The following is a 15,044-nucleotide window of genomic DNA, read 5'->3' on the forward strand; positions in this document are numbered from 1 at the left end:
ATAAGTAAAAAGCACAGCGTAGGTAGGAAAAGGAAAGAGAAGACAAAACTTGAAGAGAGAAAGGAGGGTTATAAAATAATTTCAAATGAAGGGATATTGAAATGAAAATGAAGTTAACAGAATAAATTAGTTAAAACAATTTCATCTTGAAGTACATAAGAAAAGCAAGCCATTTTACTAAAGGAAGTAGCTTGGAAAATTTCACTCAATAATGCATTAAAAATAGCTTTCCTGTGTACCTTACCTTAATTTGGCCACCAAATTAGCCACTTATTTAAATATATACTCTTTTGTTAAACATATAACAATTTCTGTTAATCCACACTTTTTAAGAATATAACCAACTATGTTGTATTTTACAAGTAAAATAACAGGGCCATTATTACCTGTGTATCTCATGCCAGGAACTTAGAATTAAAACTCTTCAACATTCAAAATTTAACAGAACATACTAAACTACAAGTAGCTTTTTACTTTAAGATACAGGATAGAGTCCAAGGAAATGCTTAGACAACAGAATTGACTTCCTTAGTGTAAATCCTTGCCTGTTTTTCATTCTGCAGTACTTTCAGCACTTGCTGACTACTGCATATTATGGCAGCAGACCTTCTTAGTGAGACAGTATTTCACCTGAAAACTAAAAGATTGTCTTCAAATATAGTCTCACCACCACATTCCACTGAATTTATATTCATAGTAAACAATTGCTTCTTTAAGTATCTAGAGAGGATAAGGACAGTTTATTCCATGCAGCAAAGAGCAATAAAGAGCAATGAAACCCCGAGTTCTCTTTAACTGTGAGGAAAAGGGGGTGCTAGGAAGCGGCTGTTTGAACTAACACAAAGGAGGAGAACCCCCACTCCCCACCCCCAGCAGCAATTCATCAGCACAATGGGAGTGATTTTGCTCCAGTTTCTCAGCTAAGATAGCTATAGAGGCTACTCAAGGACAAAAGAGTTCTTTCCCCTCCTCCAATCCCTCATCCACACTGCTTTTCTAAAGCACAGCTTCTCAGATCTATCAAAAAGCACTAGTAGCTCCCAGTACTTTAAGGCCTAGAATCAAACTCCACAGCACCAAATTCAGTTCCTCCATTACCAAACTCAATTCTCATTTTCCCCTCACCACTTTGTTTACAAACCTGAGGATTCGGCTAAATTGGACTACTTGCTGTTCCCCAAATAAGTCTATCAGCATTCTTCCACCTTCAGCCCTCTGTGGTCCCTGTTTCCTTTATCTAGAATATATATCCTCCCTCAACCTCTCCTGAAATCACCTCACAGAAATCCACCCTACACATCATTTGAAGTCCAGCATTACAAAAAACTCTTCCAGGAATCACAGCACCCCCTAACCTTCCAACTGGGACTAAATTTTCTTTTCATGCTAGTATTTGCAATTTATTCACATCTCTCGTGGCATTTATTTTCAATTTTAAAATACTCCCTCCTCAACCATCTTCTCTAGTTGTCCTCATCTTTTTCTTCAAACACCTTACAAAGTACATAGCATTAACTGTCTCTACTTTCACCCTTAACCCACTATAATCTGGTTTATATGCTACCATTCCACTTGACTCAGTTCTCACCAAGGTTACCAGTTCAACTCCTTATTGCTAAATCCATCAGACAATTTCAACTCTGATTTTTAACTCTAACACAAGAGACACTGATGACTTCTTCCTCGGAAACTCTCTACCTTTGGCCTCCAAGGTTCCACTTTCTCCTCATCTTGACTAATTCCTTAAATGCTGGGGCTCCTCTGGATTCCATGTTCTCAATCCTCTGCTTTGTCTCCTTCAGTGACCCATGATTCCAACTACTTTTCAGATACTAATGACTCAAGTCATCCTCTCCAACCAGACTTTTCTGAGTTTTACACTCATTTATCCAAGTGGTTGACCACTTTGGATGTCCCATGGGTACGTGAATATAAGTATCTAAAACTGAATGCATTATCTCTAACTCCTCTGTTAGTTTTAACTCCCCTTCCTTAAAACCACAATAAAAACGAAAAACAATTCCTCCTGGACTCCTAATTACAATAAATGGTTACCATACGCTCAACTACCCAAAACAGAAACTCAGGTGTCATCTTTGGCTAGTCTTCCTCTCTTAAATCTCACACTTATTCATCATTCTGACAATGTTATCTCTTGGTGGCTCTCAAAGTTTATTCTTCCCTCCATTCCACTGCCTTATTTCAGGTACTCATTGTTGCTCATGAATATTACTGCAACAGATGTCCCTAGTCTTCCTCCCTTCAATTCTCCAAACTACCACCAGAGCCATCTCTCTAAAATGCAATCTGATTTGCCCAGAATCTTCAGACAGAATATTAAATTCAAATTCCTTAGCTGACACACACGGATCCTTCATGTACTGGTCCCTACCTAGCAATCCAGCCTTATTCTCCTAGCTCTTTTGCTAATAATATCCTTTGCTCCAGCCATATTGAACTATCTACAGTTCCTTACACACAGAACCCTCTACCTTATCTCCACCATCTCTGTCCATGTTGATCACCTCTACTTAGAATGCCCTTTCTTACCCTCTTTCCCTTTCAATACCACTCAGACATCACTTCCTACAAAATGATTTCTCTAATCACCCTCTTAAACATTCCCATAATGCTTACTTTTATCTATTAATCTTACTTTTATCTATAATAACCACATATTTGCATATCTGTATCTTCTACCAGATTCAGTTCCTCGCTGACATACTTTACTCTTCATTGTATTTCTGATCAAGCACAATGCCTGGTACTTTGAAGATATTCAATATGCTTGTTAAATAAATTAAAGTTTTCTATGACAGGTTTGTTTTGACTTTCCTACAAGTTTACAAGGAGAGGACCCAAGTTTTTTCATCTTTATCATCTCTGTAATGCCAGGCAAATACTAGGTAATTATTTAAAGCTTTTTGAATAAAGTTAACATTATTTTCTGTATCATACCAAAAAATCTTACTAATGCTTCATAGTTCTAATGTACACAATAGTCAGTCCAAATAAAAATCCTTTCAGTTTTTTATATTCACAGTTGCAAATAAGATAATCCACTTCAACTGCATAAGAACATGTGAACAACTAGGATATGAAATTTCCAAAAATAAGCTGCCAGTTTCCCTAGTCACTACATTTTGGTGATCTCTTCCCAACTCTGAAGCACTATGGCAATGTCATCTGTATCACTGGTTTAATAGTTTCATGCTTGCCTAATGCAGTCATCCAACTTTTCATGTACTATCTTTTTTCTTTTGACAAACTAGTCTGAAAAATGAGATGATCTCAGACAAAAAAGGCCAAAGATGGTCTCCAGTGATCTCAGTGTCTTTTGTATGTCTTCTTTCCTTCTCTCCCCTGTAAAAAGGCAGCCAATACAGAATGGTATGGCATACTAGTTACAAAACAGTGAAAGCATTCATTTAGCACTGGGATGGGACACTAGGTCATCACAGAAAACAGAATCCCAGAGAGGACTGGTTGATTTGACTGGAAAGGATACGTAGTCCTAGAACAGAAGAAACTGGTAATGGAAAGAAAAGTAAATATATGTACAAGATCAAAGAAAGGAACCAGAAACATCTAAATTTTCAGGTCTGTGTCATCCAGAGCCTGAATCATAGTGACTGGAATGGTAAAGGAATTTACCAGGCACGAGGCACTATCAATTCTTCCTTCCAAGACATGGAACAGCTTGAAAATAGAAGATGGCTGGATTTGGAAAGAGAACTAGACTGGAAGGAACAAGAAAACCAACAAATGTACAAAATTCACGAGAAGAATTTTACTGTGTCATTTCAAAACCAAAAGAACAAGAACTTTGCTTAGAGGTGCTGGCAAGAAAGAAAAGAAAAGAAAGGAGAGAAGAGAAGGGAAAAGAAAAGAGAAGAAAAGAACGTAGCACTGGCAATCAGCATGTTGACAATTAAATCACATGAAGGGAGCATCACACTTAACTACCTCCAATTTGTCAATGACCCTTCCAGCTATACAAAAATTGTTCATTCTTGGGGGGTGGGGAGGGTAGAAATTCTGGGGAAATATATATTTACTCTTATTTGATGACATTAACAAATCTTCATTTTTTAAGGTGTGATAACAGTACTGTTAAACAGTATTTTTACTGTTTTTTACAGTACTTTTAAATGTGTAACAGTATTGTTAAAAGAAAAAGTTCTTCTCTTTTAGAGATACATACTGAAACATTTACAGATGAAATGATATGCCTGACATTGCCTTCAAAATATGAGAAGTGGATTGGAGCAGTGTAGATGAAACAAAATAGGCCAGAGATCAGTATATGGGTACAATTACAGATACATTAAAGTTTTCCATAAAACCTTTCATAGAAAATGCATTCATGCAAAGTTTCAAAAAAATCTCTTAACTATAAATCCGACTATAATACTTCAGTTTATTTCATTTTATTTCCTAATGAAAAAAGTTCAACATGGGAAGTTGGATAATTCTAATACTTACATCCGTTATTAAAATACACAAAACCCAGGGCGCCTGGGTGGCTCAGCTGGTTAACCCTCTGCCTTCGGCTCAGGCTCAGGTCATGATCCCAGGGTTGTGGGACTGAGCCCCAAATTGGGCTCCCTGCTCAGCCATGATACTGGGACCAAGACCTACATCGGGCTCCCTGTTCCGCAGGCAGCCTGCTTCTCCCTCTCCCTCTGCCCCTCTCTCAAATAAATAAAATCTTCAAAAATATATATATACACAAAACCCAAATTACAATAACACCATCTCCCTCCTATTTCAATGGATTTACCACAACTCTAAAAACACAAAAATACACATACACTTTCAGTTTCATGCTGCTTATGTTCAAACTTAAGACACAGTACTGGTTATTTGGAATGGAACCAACCAGACTTAGCCCTGTAACTTCAAGTTTTAAGTCAAGCAGCCCAGACACCGGATCTTCTGCAAATTTACATTCAACCCTAGAATTGTGGTTAAACACTAGATATGCAACTTCTCAGGAACTAAAAATTATAACTGAAAATCGCACTGGTTGTATAAAACTACTCTTTGAGCCTAGACTATGGGCCTAACCAAAGCCTGGAACAAACTGGCTTGACTGTATACAAAAGCCCCAGCAAACAGATTTAGAGGTATGGCAGCCATTGTTAATTAACTATTCAACATCCTTTTCCCCCTTTTTCCTTACAAAGGGAAACCTAGATTTGCTCAGCTAAAGAAACATATTTCTCAGCTTCTCTTATGGCCACGTGACATAATGCCGGCCAATGAGATAAAAGGTGACAGACTTTTTGTTGACACACACTTTTTCCCTTTGCTCCATCCCTTTCTCCTGCCTGGAACAAAGACACAAAGTAACCTCTTTGTGCCCACAGAAGACAGGCATGAGAGTGAAGACATCTGTTATGGATGCGGGAAAAAGGAGTATGAAGGCACTGTGGAGCTGCCTTAGTGGCCCTGAACTACTTGTGTCTAGACTTCTTGTTTCGTAAGAAAAATAAACTGCTACTTGTTTAACATACTATTCATCAGGTTTTCTGTTATTCAGCCCAAAAGAAATCCAAGTAGACATAGAAGATGCTGTAAATAGGTATCACTTGCTTTATATTAAAAACAGAACCTGGAAAACTACCTCAATATGCATCAAAAGCAGAATAGATAAGTAAATTGTAGTACAGTCATACAATGGAATGCAATTTAGCAATGCAATTTAACAACATACAACTACACACATTATGGACAAACCTCCAAACAACGCTGAACAAAAGAAGTCATACACAGAAGTACACACTATATGACTCCCATCTATGTAACACTGTAACGTATAAAAACAGGCAAACTAATCTACTAGTCAGAGCAACGGTTCTTAATCTGAGTACTAGCTGCACGGATGTGTTCAGTTTGTGAAAATTCAGCAAACTGCACATTTATGTGCACTTTTTGATATATATTTTAGTTTTTGGTAAAACTGAAAAATAACTGGGCCTAGATAAAACAGAACTCCACTTTTCCTTCAGATTCTCATTAGCTCAGTAAAGGCAACCAAATGCAAAAAAAAAAAAAAAAAGGTCAAAATAAAAAAGTGTTAACAAATACAACGTATCCTTAAATAAACTGAAGTTGTGTTGCAGGAATAGCCACAGTTTAAACTAATAAGGGGGTGCCTGGCTGGCTGAGTCAGAAGAGCATGCAACTCTTGATCTTGAGGTCATGTGCTGAAGCCCCACATTGGGTGTAGAGATTACTTAAACTAATTTTTTTTTTAAAGTTTAACTGTAAAAGTAAGGTGCTCAATAATAGGATGTATGAACGTACCCACATGACTTTTTTAAAGAAGCAGAGTATCAGAAAATGACCTCCCAGGGGCACCTGGGTGGCTTGGTTGTTGAGCGTCTGCCTTCTGCTCAGGGCGTGATCCCGGAGTCCTGGGATTGAGCCCCAGAGCCCCACATCGGGCTCCTTGTTCAGCGGGGAGCCTGCTTCTTCCTCTCCCACTCCCCCTGCCTGTGTTCCCTCTCTCACTGGCTGTCTCTCTCTCCGTCAAATAAATAAAATCTTTTAAAAAAAGAAAATGACCTCCCAAAAATCACTTCACAGAAAATTCTAAAATGGGATACTAAACCTATCTTAGAGAAAATTATGCATAATAATCCCAATGTCCTGGAAGAAGCAAATGATTTGATCTTAGAGATAAAGTTACCAAATCTATTGCTAATAGAACAAAGATCAAGAAGGAATGTAAAGGGGTGCCTGGGTGGATATGTTGGTTGAGTGTCTGCCTTGGCTGAGCTCAGGTCAGGATCCCAGGGTCCTTGCATCGGGCCCCAGGTCAGGCTCCAGGCTCAGTGGGGAGCCTGATTCTCCCTCTCCCTGCTGCTTGTGCGCTCGCTCTCTCTCTCTCTCTCTCTCTCAATCTCTCTCTCTCAAAAAAATAAATAAAATCTTTAAAAAAAAAAAAACGACCGTAAAAACATCATAAAAGGAAAACTACTCCATAACAACCAATCCTTCCTCAATAACGAAGAAATATCATGGAAAGAGGAGGAAGATACCAGCTGCTTTCAAGTTTTTGAGGCAGCCTTCCAATTCTAGGGCCTAGAATGGTGCCTAGTACATGCTGACATTAAATAAATACATGTTAAGTGAATGAATCTGGCCACTCATTCCTTCAAAAACTTAATAAGTATCCAGTCACTGTGCTGGGCACTTCAGAATAAAAGAATGAATAAAGCCTGATTCCTGACCCTCAAAAGCAGTCTAATGGAGAAAGACACTTAAGTAAATAATTGTAACACTATATATAAAAGCTATAATAGAAACATTTTCAGCTTTGCTGGCAGTATCATAACCAATGAGATTTATCCCAGGCAAGATTATTGCTAATATAATAGAGACATTCTAACTGCTAAGGCAGCTAACAGGTATGAAGACATATTTGACAGCTGCTTTACAGTTCAGAATTTGAACTGTTCGACTAACCTTCGTGAGTACTCCAACCATAACAATCATACTCGGTTTTCAAAATCCTATTAAATATTGTTTAGGTGACATTTTATCTGCAATGTTTTATTATAACCTGTATGTCTGCAACATCCACTAGCAGCACCTCATATATCTATCAGAGAGAAGAGAGACTGTATCAATCCTCTCCTAGGACATGGAATGCTTACTGTATGTATCACTAACTACATGCTCAAGTCATAGCTACAGTTTACCAATCTTACTATGTGATATAAATAGTGGTATGCATAATTATGAATTTTAATATATACCCAATTCACCATACTCTCCTATCTCAAGCTAACAGTAAGATGAATAAACATCAACAACAAGGAAGATAGAAAGAATATTGCAGGGAATAATGCTATTCTGACAGAAGAAATACCATTAATGTGGTAGATTAAAGATAACTGTAAATCTTTCTTACTGTTCCCATTGAGAAATGAAGTCTAAATGCCCTTCCCTTTTGACTATAGTTAATAATACTGTATTGCTTATTTGAAAATTGCTAAGAGATTAGATCTTAAGTTCTCATTACAAGAAAAAAAATTGTACAAATGCATGGTGATGGCTGTTAACTAGACATACTGGGTTGACCAATTCACAATATATACACAAATATCAAATCATTATGCTGCACACCTGATGCTAACATGTTATATGTAAATTATATCCCCAAAATAAATAAATAAACGCCTTTCCCTTGAATTTGGGCTGGCCTTAGTGATCTGCCTAACCAGCAGAATGCAGAGGGACTGCCAAGGCTAGGTCCTAGGAAGCTTGAGGTTTCCACTTAGGGTTCTCTGGGAACATTCACACTCTTGTGAGCCCTGAACTGCCACAGATCAATATCCTAGGGTCCCTATGTTGCACAAAACACATGATGAAACCGCTCAGAGAGGCCTTATGACTTTATGAAGAGCTCATCCATTCCAGCCCCCAACCATATAATCCCAGCTGAGGCCCCACAGACCAAAGAGCAGTGGTAAGTTCAGCCCATAGAGCCCTGACCAAACTGCAGATATATGAACAAAATACAAAACTAAGCCACTAAGTTTTGAGGTAGTTTGTAAGGTACCAACAGACAACCAGAATTACACAATGCATCCAAATTCTTGACTAAAAGGAAAATAAAAGAAAATCATTCAGACTCTCTCTGAAGTGGGAGTGGGGAGAGGGAATCTGCTCACAACAGATGCAGTTAGCATTTCAAGTAAATCGGTCACCCAATTATTACAAATTAACAGACCTGAATTAAAGAGCTGAAGTTCATGCTGTCTCTGAAGAGTTGGGCATGGGGTAGAAAAGGGGGTGAACACTATAAACCTAAATACAGGGAAGAAGGAAGGGAAAATATTTGTACAAATTACCCATACCCTTTTTGATAGTAAGCTTCTGGTTCTATATAAGTGCTTAGATTTGCTGCAAGGTGAGACCAGGCTAAAGGAGGGTACCCAATGAGATCTATTATTGTTTAAAGGCTACTCTTTATCCTTTTTGAGGGATCACGTACCTTTGATGAAAGCCCCTTCTCTCTAAAAAAAAAAAAAAAAAATACACGTGCACAAATACAAAACACCATACTATTTCAATGGATTTTCGGCCCTTAGGGTCCATGAACTTTGGGTTTAGAACCTGTTTTAAAGGATTATTCAGTAATGATTCACAAATCCACTAGATAATGCTGGCATTGTTAGAATTATAACAAAGTATTTCACTCAAATTCACAGAATAATAATTTTTCACTTATCAATGGAGAATCCAGCAATTGTTTGATTTTAATGTCCACCTATTTTTTAACCTAAAATTGTTACTCAACTGCAATATCTTAGCACCAGACAACAAACTTCTGAGAGGTGCCTCAGAAAATGCATCCTTCTAAAAAGATCTTGGTTTAAGTTAATATTGCCTTTTGGGGACAGTGGTTCAATCTCATGCTGCTGATACTGCACAGTAATAACTTGAGATTCTTACTCTTGCTCATAAGCCTCTTAAGGGTAAGACTTCAGCTTCATACCACTTTAAATCCTTAGCACCCAACACTGATATTGTACTGGGTCCTGATTATTAATAACGATGTTAGTCAAGCAGACTGGAGCCAACAGTTCTCAAACTTTTTGGTCTCATGACTCTTTTACACTCTTAGAAATTATTCAGAACCCCATAAAGCTTTTGTTAGGTTGGTTATATTTATTGAGGTTTACAGTATCAGACGCTGAAACTGAGAAATGTTTTAAGTATTCATTAATTCATTCAAAAATAACAATAAACCCAGTATGTATCAGCAGATAACATATTTTTATTGAAAATATTTTTCAAAACAAAACTAGTGAGAACAACACTATTTGGCATTTTGGCAAATCTCTTTAATGTCTGGCTTATAATAGAAAGCAGCTGGATTTTCACATCTGCTTCTATATTTCAACCTGTTGTGATACCACAGGTCATGTTAGTGTTTAGAAAACACCAGTGAACACTCATGAAAGGATGACAATGAAAAAGATAAATAATTCCTAGTATTATCATGAAAACAGTTCTGACCTCAAGGACCTTCTTAAAAAGAATCTGAACAACATCTGGCCACCTGTTAGTGTACGAAGTCCATTATTTCTTCTTTTTTGTCTCTCTTAACTGGAATTCAAACTGGAGCAATAAATTCTACAATTTAGTTTATAATTCTTTCTGTACATTGCTCTTTCATCAGACTATAGTAAATTTCAACATACTTCCTAACATCAAAATAAAAGGCTGATGAAACTAAGCATTTACCTGTTCTTTCCTCCCTGGTAACTAAGTAAACAACTATCCAGGGAGATACTTATAATGCCACTTATAATTCCCATACCAATTTGGAAATTAATCTAGACTGTTAGTTAGGAAGATCCATCCAAAACTAATCTAGATTATGATTAAGTTTTAAAAATATCAATGTATACTTCCCCAATAGTACAAATCCACAAAAACCTCACTTGCTCTCACCCAAAGGTACAAAATTGAACGGAGTTAAAAGCGAGGGAATAACTGTGTTAAATTTAAAAGTTCAAGTACACCATGCAGTTGAATGAAAAACAAATTTTCTAAATAACTATCACTAAACAAGCAAAAGATCCAAAAAGACTTTTAAAAGTCAAAGTCATCTGAGCAAACAAAACGAAGTCCAGACAAAAACCTTATGAATTAAAAACTAGCTATAAACGTGGTTAACTGAAGAAGGATGAGGAAGAAAAACTTACCAAGCAAAACTGAACACTCCTGATAGAGTGCAAATCCCAAGTAAATTCTTGATATTAACACTGAGATGGAACACTGCCATTACAGACAGCTTTATGTATTATGCAAATGCTCTACATACACGAAGTTTTCCTATTCTTTCCCTCAAAAGTATCAGTCAGCTTGAGGTTAATGACCAGATGAAATGTTTTCTGTTGCTCTAGCAGTTTTGTTCTACTTTGTTTCTTGGTTATTCTGAGCGCTCTCTTACAACTGGAGAGTTGCTGAACCAATCCCGAGTAAGAAATGGGAAAGTACAAGAAAAGAGGCGACAGCTCTGCACCACAACACGGAAAAAGACTCAGCGGAGCAGCGGCGGCCCTGCCCTAGCTGCAATCCGAACAGAAAGCAAAGCTTTTCAGGTTCCCAGCAACACCAGACGTCTCCCGCCCCCACGTCCCCACTCCTAGACTATCTAAACACCGAGAACCAAAAAGTGGAGTCCACCCGCTTTTCAGGGCCAGAGAGTCTCCCGGGCTGGGATTCTCTCCCGTTACATAACTGGGGCCTAGCGCCCTGCTTTTGCAGTCAGTCCCCAGGACAGGGAGACGGACGTGTTCCCCAGGGACCCTCTTAAGGAGGTGGAAGCTGGGCTCTGCACCTGGTCGACCCCGGAAAAAGAAGGGGGAACGACTCGAGGGAGGCCGCAATCAGAGACGCTTGGGCACAGGGGGTGATGAGCAGGCCCGGAGAGGAGCAGGGCGGCTCCCGGAGGCCCGCGGCAGGCCCCGGCGTCTCCGACACTAGTCCACTCCCCTCCCTCTCCGGCCGAGTCCCCACCGGCCGCCCCCTCCCCCATTCCGCGCTCCCCTCCCCCGCGTCTCCATCCCCGGCCCCAGCCGAAAGGCAGGCGGACCAGCCGAGTAAGGCCTCGGCCACTGCCATCGGACCGCTCCCAGCCCGGTACCTGGTCAGACATGGTGACGGTGGCTTCACCCAGGGTCTCCGCACAGCAGCGGCCTCGGGTAGGCAGAACCTCGCTCCGGGGTTTACAAATCCGTCTCTCTTCCCCACAGCACAACACCGCGGCTGGAGGGACTTCCGCTACGCGTGGCGTCACTTCCGCTACGCGTTGGGAGGAGGGATAGGGAAAAGAGGAAAAGCGAGGCGGGAAAAAGGGTGGGGGAGCTGCCCCGAGGCGAGACGGCCCAGGAGCTGCTTTATTGGTGGTCGCTCCAGTGAATTACCAACAGTCGCCTCAGCTCCACTGAGGACTAGACCTTTCGCCTCCGTTCGGAGTCTGTCCTCCGGGGGCGGGGGGGGGGGGGGGGCGGATGTTCCGGGTCTCCAGTCTTAGTGTTTGGAAACATACTACAGCTGCACTCCTGCCCCTCTGACACCTAGCACATTTTTGAAAGCTGAGCCAAGATTATTTCTATTGTCTCTTCCTGGCCTTGCTCGTCACCTTCCCAAAGTACATTCGATTGAATAGTAGTGCTTTTTACCTTAGAGCTAACTTTTGACTAATCGGCCACCCTGCCTAGCACATGACCTTGATTTTTTTAAAAAAGCAAAACAAAACAAAACGATCCCATTGGACACAATCTTGATGGCTACTGATTAAAGAGATTCTTGGGAAAGTTTTAAACCAGTGGGGAGGAGGAGGTAATTCTGACCCTTGAATTCATTGGTTTAAGTTAAAGAATGATTCTTATATGACTTCTTTAAAATACAGTGGCCCTGCTGCCATAAGGGTAGAATCCAAGGATTTAGACGAATGAAATAGAATTGAGATTCTGGAAATACTAAACCCTCACACACTGATTAATGTCAAGACAATTTAATGGTGAAAGAAATCTTTCAACAAATGTTACAGGGACAACTGGATATTCACGTGCAAAATTAAAAACTTTTGTGCTGAAAAAATCCAAAGAATGGAGAAAATATTTGCAAATAATATATCTGATAAGGATATACTATTCAGAATACATAAAGAACTATTACAACTCAATCATAAAAAGATAAATAATACCATTTTTAAATGGGCAAAAGAAGTGGATAGACATTGCTCCGAAGAAAATATGCAAATGGACAAATGGACGTGAAAAATGTTCACCATCATTAGCCATCAGAGAAATGCATATTAAAACTACAATGAGGGGCACCTGAGTGGCTCAGTCAGTTGAGCTTCTGACTCTTGATTTCGGCCCAGGTCGTGTACACTGGGTTGTGGGATGAAGCCCCATGTCTGGCTCCCCGCTCAGCAGGCAGTCTGCTTCGTTCACTCTTTCCCTCCCCCTGCTGAACTGCGCACATCGTGCTGTCTCTCTCTGTCTGAAGTGAATAAATTAAACACACACACAATGAGATACCACTTTATGCCCACTAGAACGTCTGTAATCAAAAAGACAATTGACAATAATTGTTGACAAATGACAATAGTTGTTGACAAAGATATGGAGAAATTGGAACTCATATACTACTAAGTGGAAATAAAAAATGCTTTGGACGTTTCGTGCTACCTAGGTAGGGGTCCATAAGGCATTGTTTTGCATTCCCATTGTAACTTAAAGGGAAACTTTCACAATGTCCGGAGATATTGATGTCCTGCAGATGAAGGAGGAGGATGTCCTCAAATTCCTTATAGCAGGGACTCACTTAGGTGGCACCAGACTTGACTTCCAAATGGAACACAACGTCTACAAAAGGAAAAGTGATGGTATCTACATCATAAATCTGAAGAGAACCTGAGAGAAGCTTCTGCGGGCAGTTCATACCATTGTTGCCATTGAAAGTCAGCTGATGTCAGTGTCGTATCACCCAGGAATACTGGCCAGTGAGCTGTGCTGAAGTTTGCTGCCACTACAGGAACCACTCCTATTGCTGGAAGCTTCACTAACCGGATCCAGGCAGCCTTCTGGGAGCCAAGACTTCTTGGTGGCTCTGCATCCCAGGGCTGATCAGCAGCCTCTCACCGAGGCATCTTATATTAACCTGCTTACCATTGCTCTGTGTAACACAGACTCTCCCTTGCGCTGCGTGGCCATTGCCATCCCTCGCAACAACAAGGGAGCTCGCTCAGTGGGTCTGCTATGGCAGACGCTGGCCTGGGAAGTTCTGCGTGTGCGTAGCACCATTTCCCGTGAACGCTCGTAGGAGGTCATGCCTGATGTCTACTTCTACAGAGGTCCTGAAGAGAGTGAAAAGGAAGAGCAGGCCGCTGCTGAGAAGGTTGTGACCAAGGAGGAATTTCAGGGTGAATGGACTGTCCAGCTCCTAGATTCACTGCTACTCAACCTGAGGTCGCAGACTGGTCTGAGGCGAGCAGGGGCCCTCTGTGCCTCGTCAGCAGTTCCCTACTGAGGGCTGGAGCTCAGCCGGCCACTGAAGACTGGTCCGCAGCTCTCACTGCTCAGGCCACCGAATGGGTAGGAGCAACCACTGAGTGGTCTTAAGCTGCTGGTTCACAAAGGCAAACAAAAGGGAAAAAAAGTTAACAGAAAATAAACAGGTTCTAAAATTTGAAAAAAAACAAATAAAAATAAAATGCTTCGGAAAATATTCTGGCAGTTCCTCACATTGTTGAAATTACCATGACCCAGCAATTCTATTAGATACATACCCAACAGAATAGATAAGATATGTCCATACAAAAACATGTAGACAAATATTCACAGCAGCATTATTTATTATAGCAAAAAAGTGGAAACAATCCAAATCCAACTAACTAATGTATAAACAAAAGCAGAATACCCATAAAATGGAATACTCTTAGGTCATAACAATGAACTACTTATACAATGTGGATGACCCTTGAAAACATGCTAAGTGAAGGGAAACAGCCACAATATGATTTTATTTATATGACATGTCCAAAATAGGCAAATCTATAGAGACAGGAAGTAGATTACAGGCATACCTCAGAAATACTGCAGGTTTGGTTCCAGATCACTACAATAAAGTGAGTATCACAATAAAGCTAGCCAAATAAATTCTTTAATTTTCCAGTGCGTATAAAAGTTATGTTTACACTACACTAGTAGTCTATTAAGTGTGCAATAGTATTATATGTAAAAAACAATGCACCTACCTTAATTTTAAAATATTTTATTGCAGGGCACCTGGGTGGTGCGGTCAGTTAATCATCTGCCTTTGGCTCAGGTCATGATCCCAGAGTCCTGGGATTGAGCGCTACACTGGGCTCCCTGCTCAGTGGGGAGTCAGCTTCTCCCTCTCCCACTGCCCCTACCCACAGCTGGTGCTCTCTCTCTCACTCACTCTGTCTCTCAAATAAATTAATAAAATCTTAAAGAAAGAAAGAAAGAAACTGACTTCAC

General features: G+C 40.0%; 1 protein-coding gene and 1 pseudogene across 1 annotated transcript in view; one reads left to right on the forward strand and one right to left on the reverse strand.

Annotated features, from left to right (window-relative positions):
- SUMO1 (small ubiquitin like modifier 1) overlaps positions 1-11,832 on the reverse strand; it is a 26,735-nt gene extending 14,903 nt beyond the window's left edge. Inside the window, exon 1 of the mRNA XM_045806520.2 lies at positions 11,675-11,832. Within this exon, the coding sequence (XP_045662476.1) occupies positions 11,675-11,686 (12 nt within the window). The 5' untranslated portion in view covers positions 11,687-11,832. The remainder of the gene's footprint in view (positions 1-11,674) is intronic.
- Positions 11,833-13,293: 1,461 nt separating this feature from the next.
- LOC123798039 (small ribosomal subunit protein uS2B pseudogene) lies at positions 13,294-14,185 on the forward strand (annotated as a pseudogene).
- Positions 14,186-15,044: the final 859 nt, after the last annotated feature.

This window comes from Ursus americanus, chromosome 1, assembly GCF_024610735.1.
Source record: "Ursus americanus isolate L20-20 chromosome 1, mUrsAme1.1.p, whole genome shotgun sequence".
NCBI classification, from domain to species: domain Eukaryota; kingdom Metazoa; phylum Chordata; class Mammalia; order Carnivora; family Ursidae; genus Ursus; species Ursus americanus.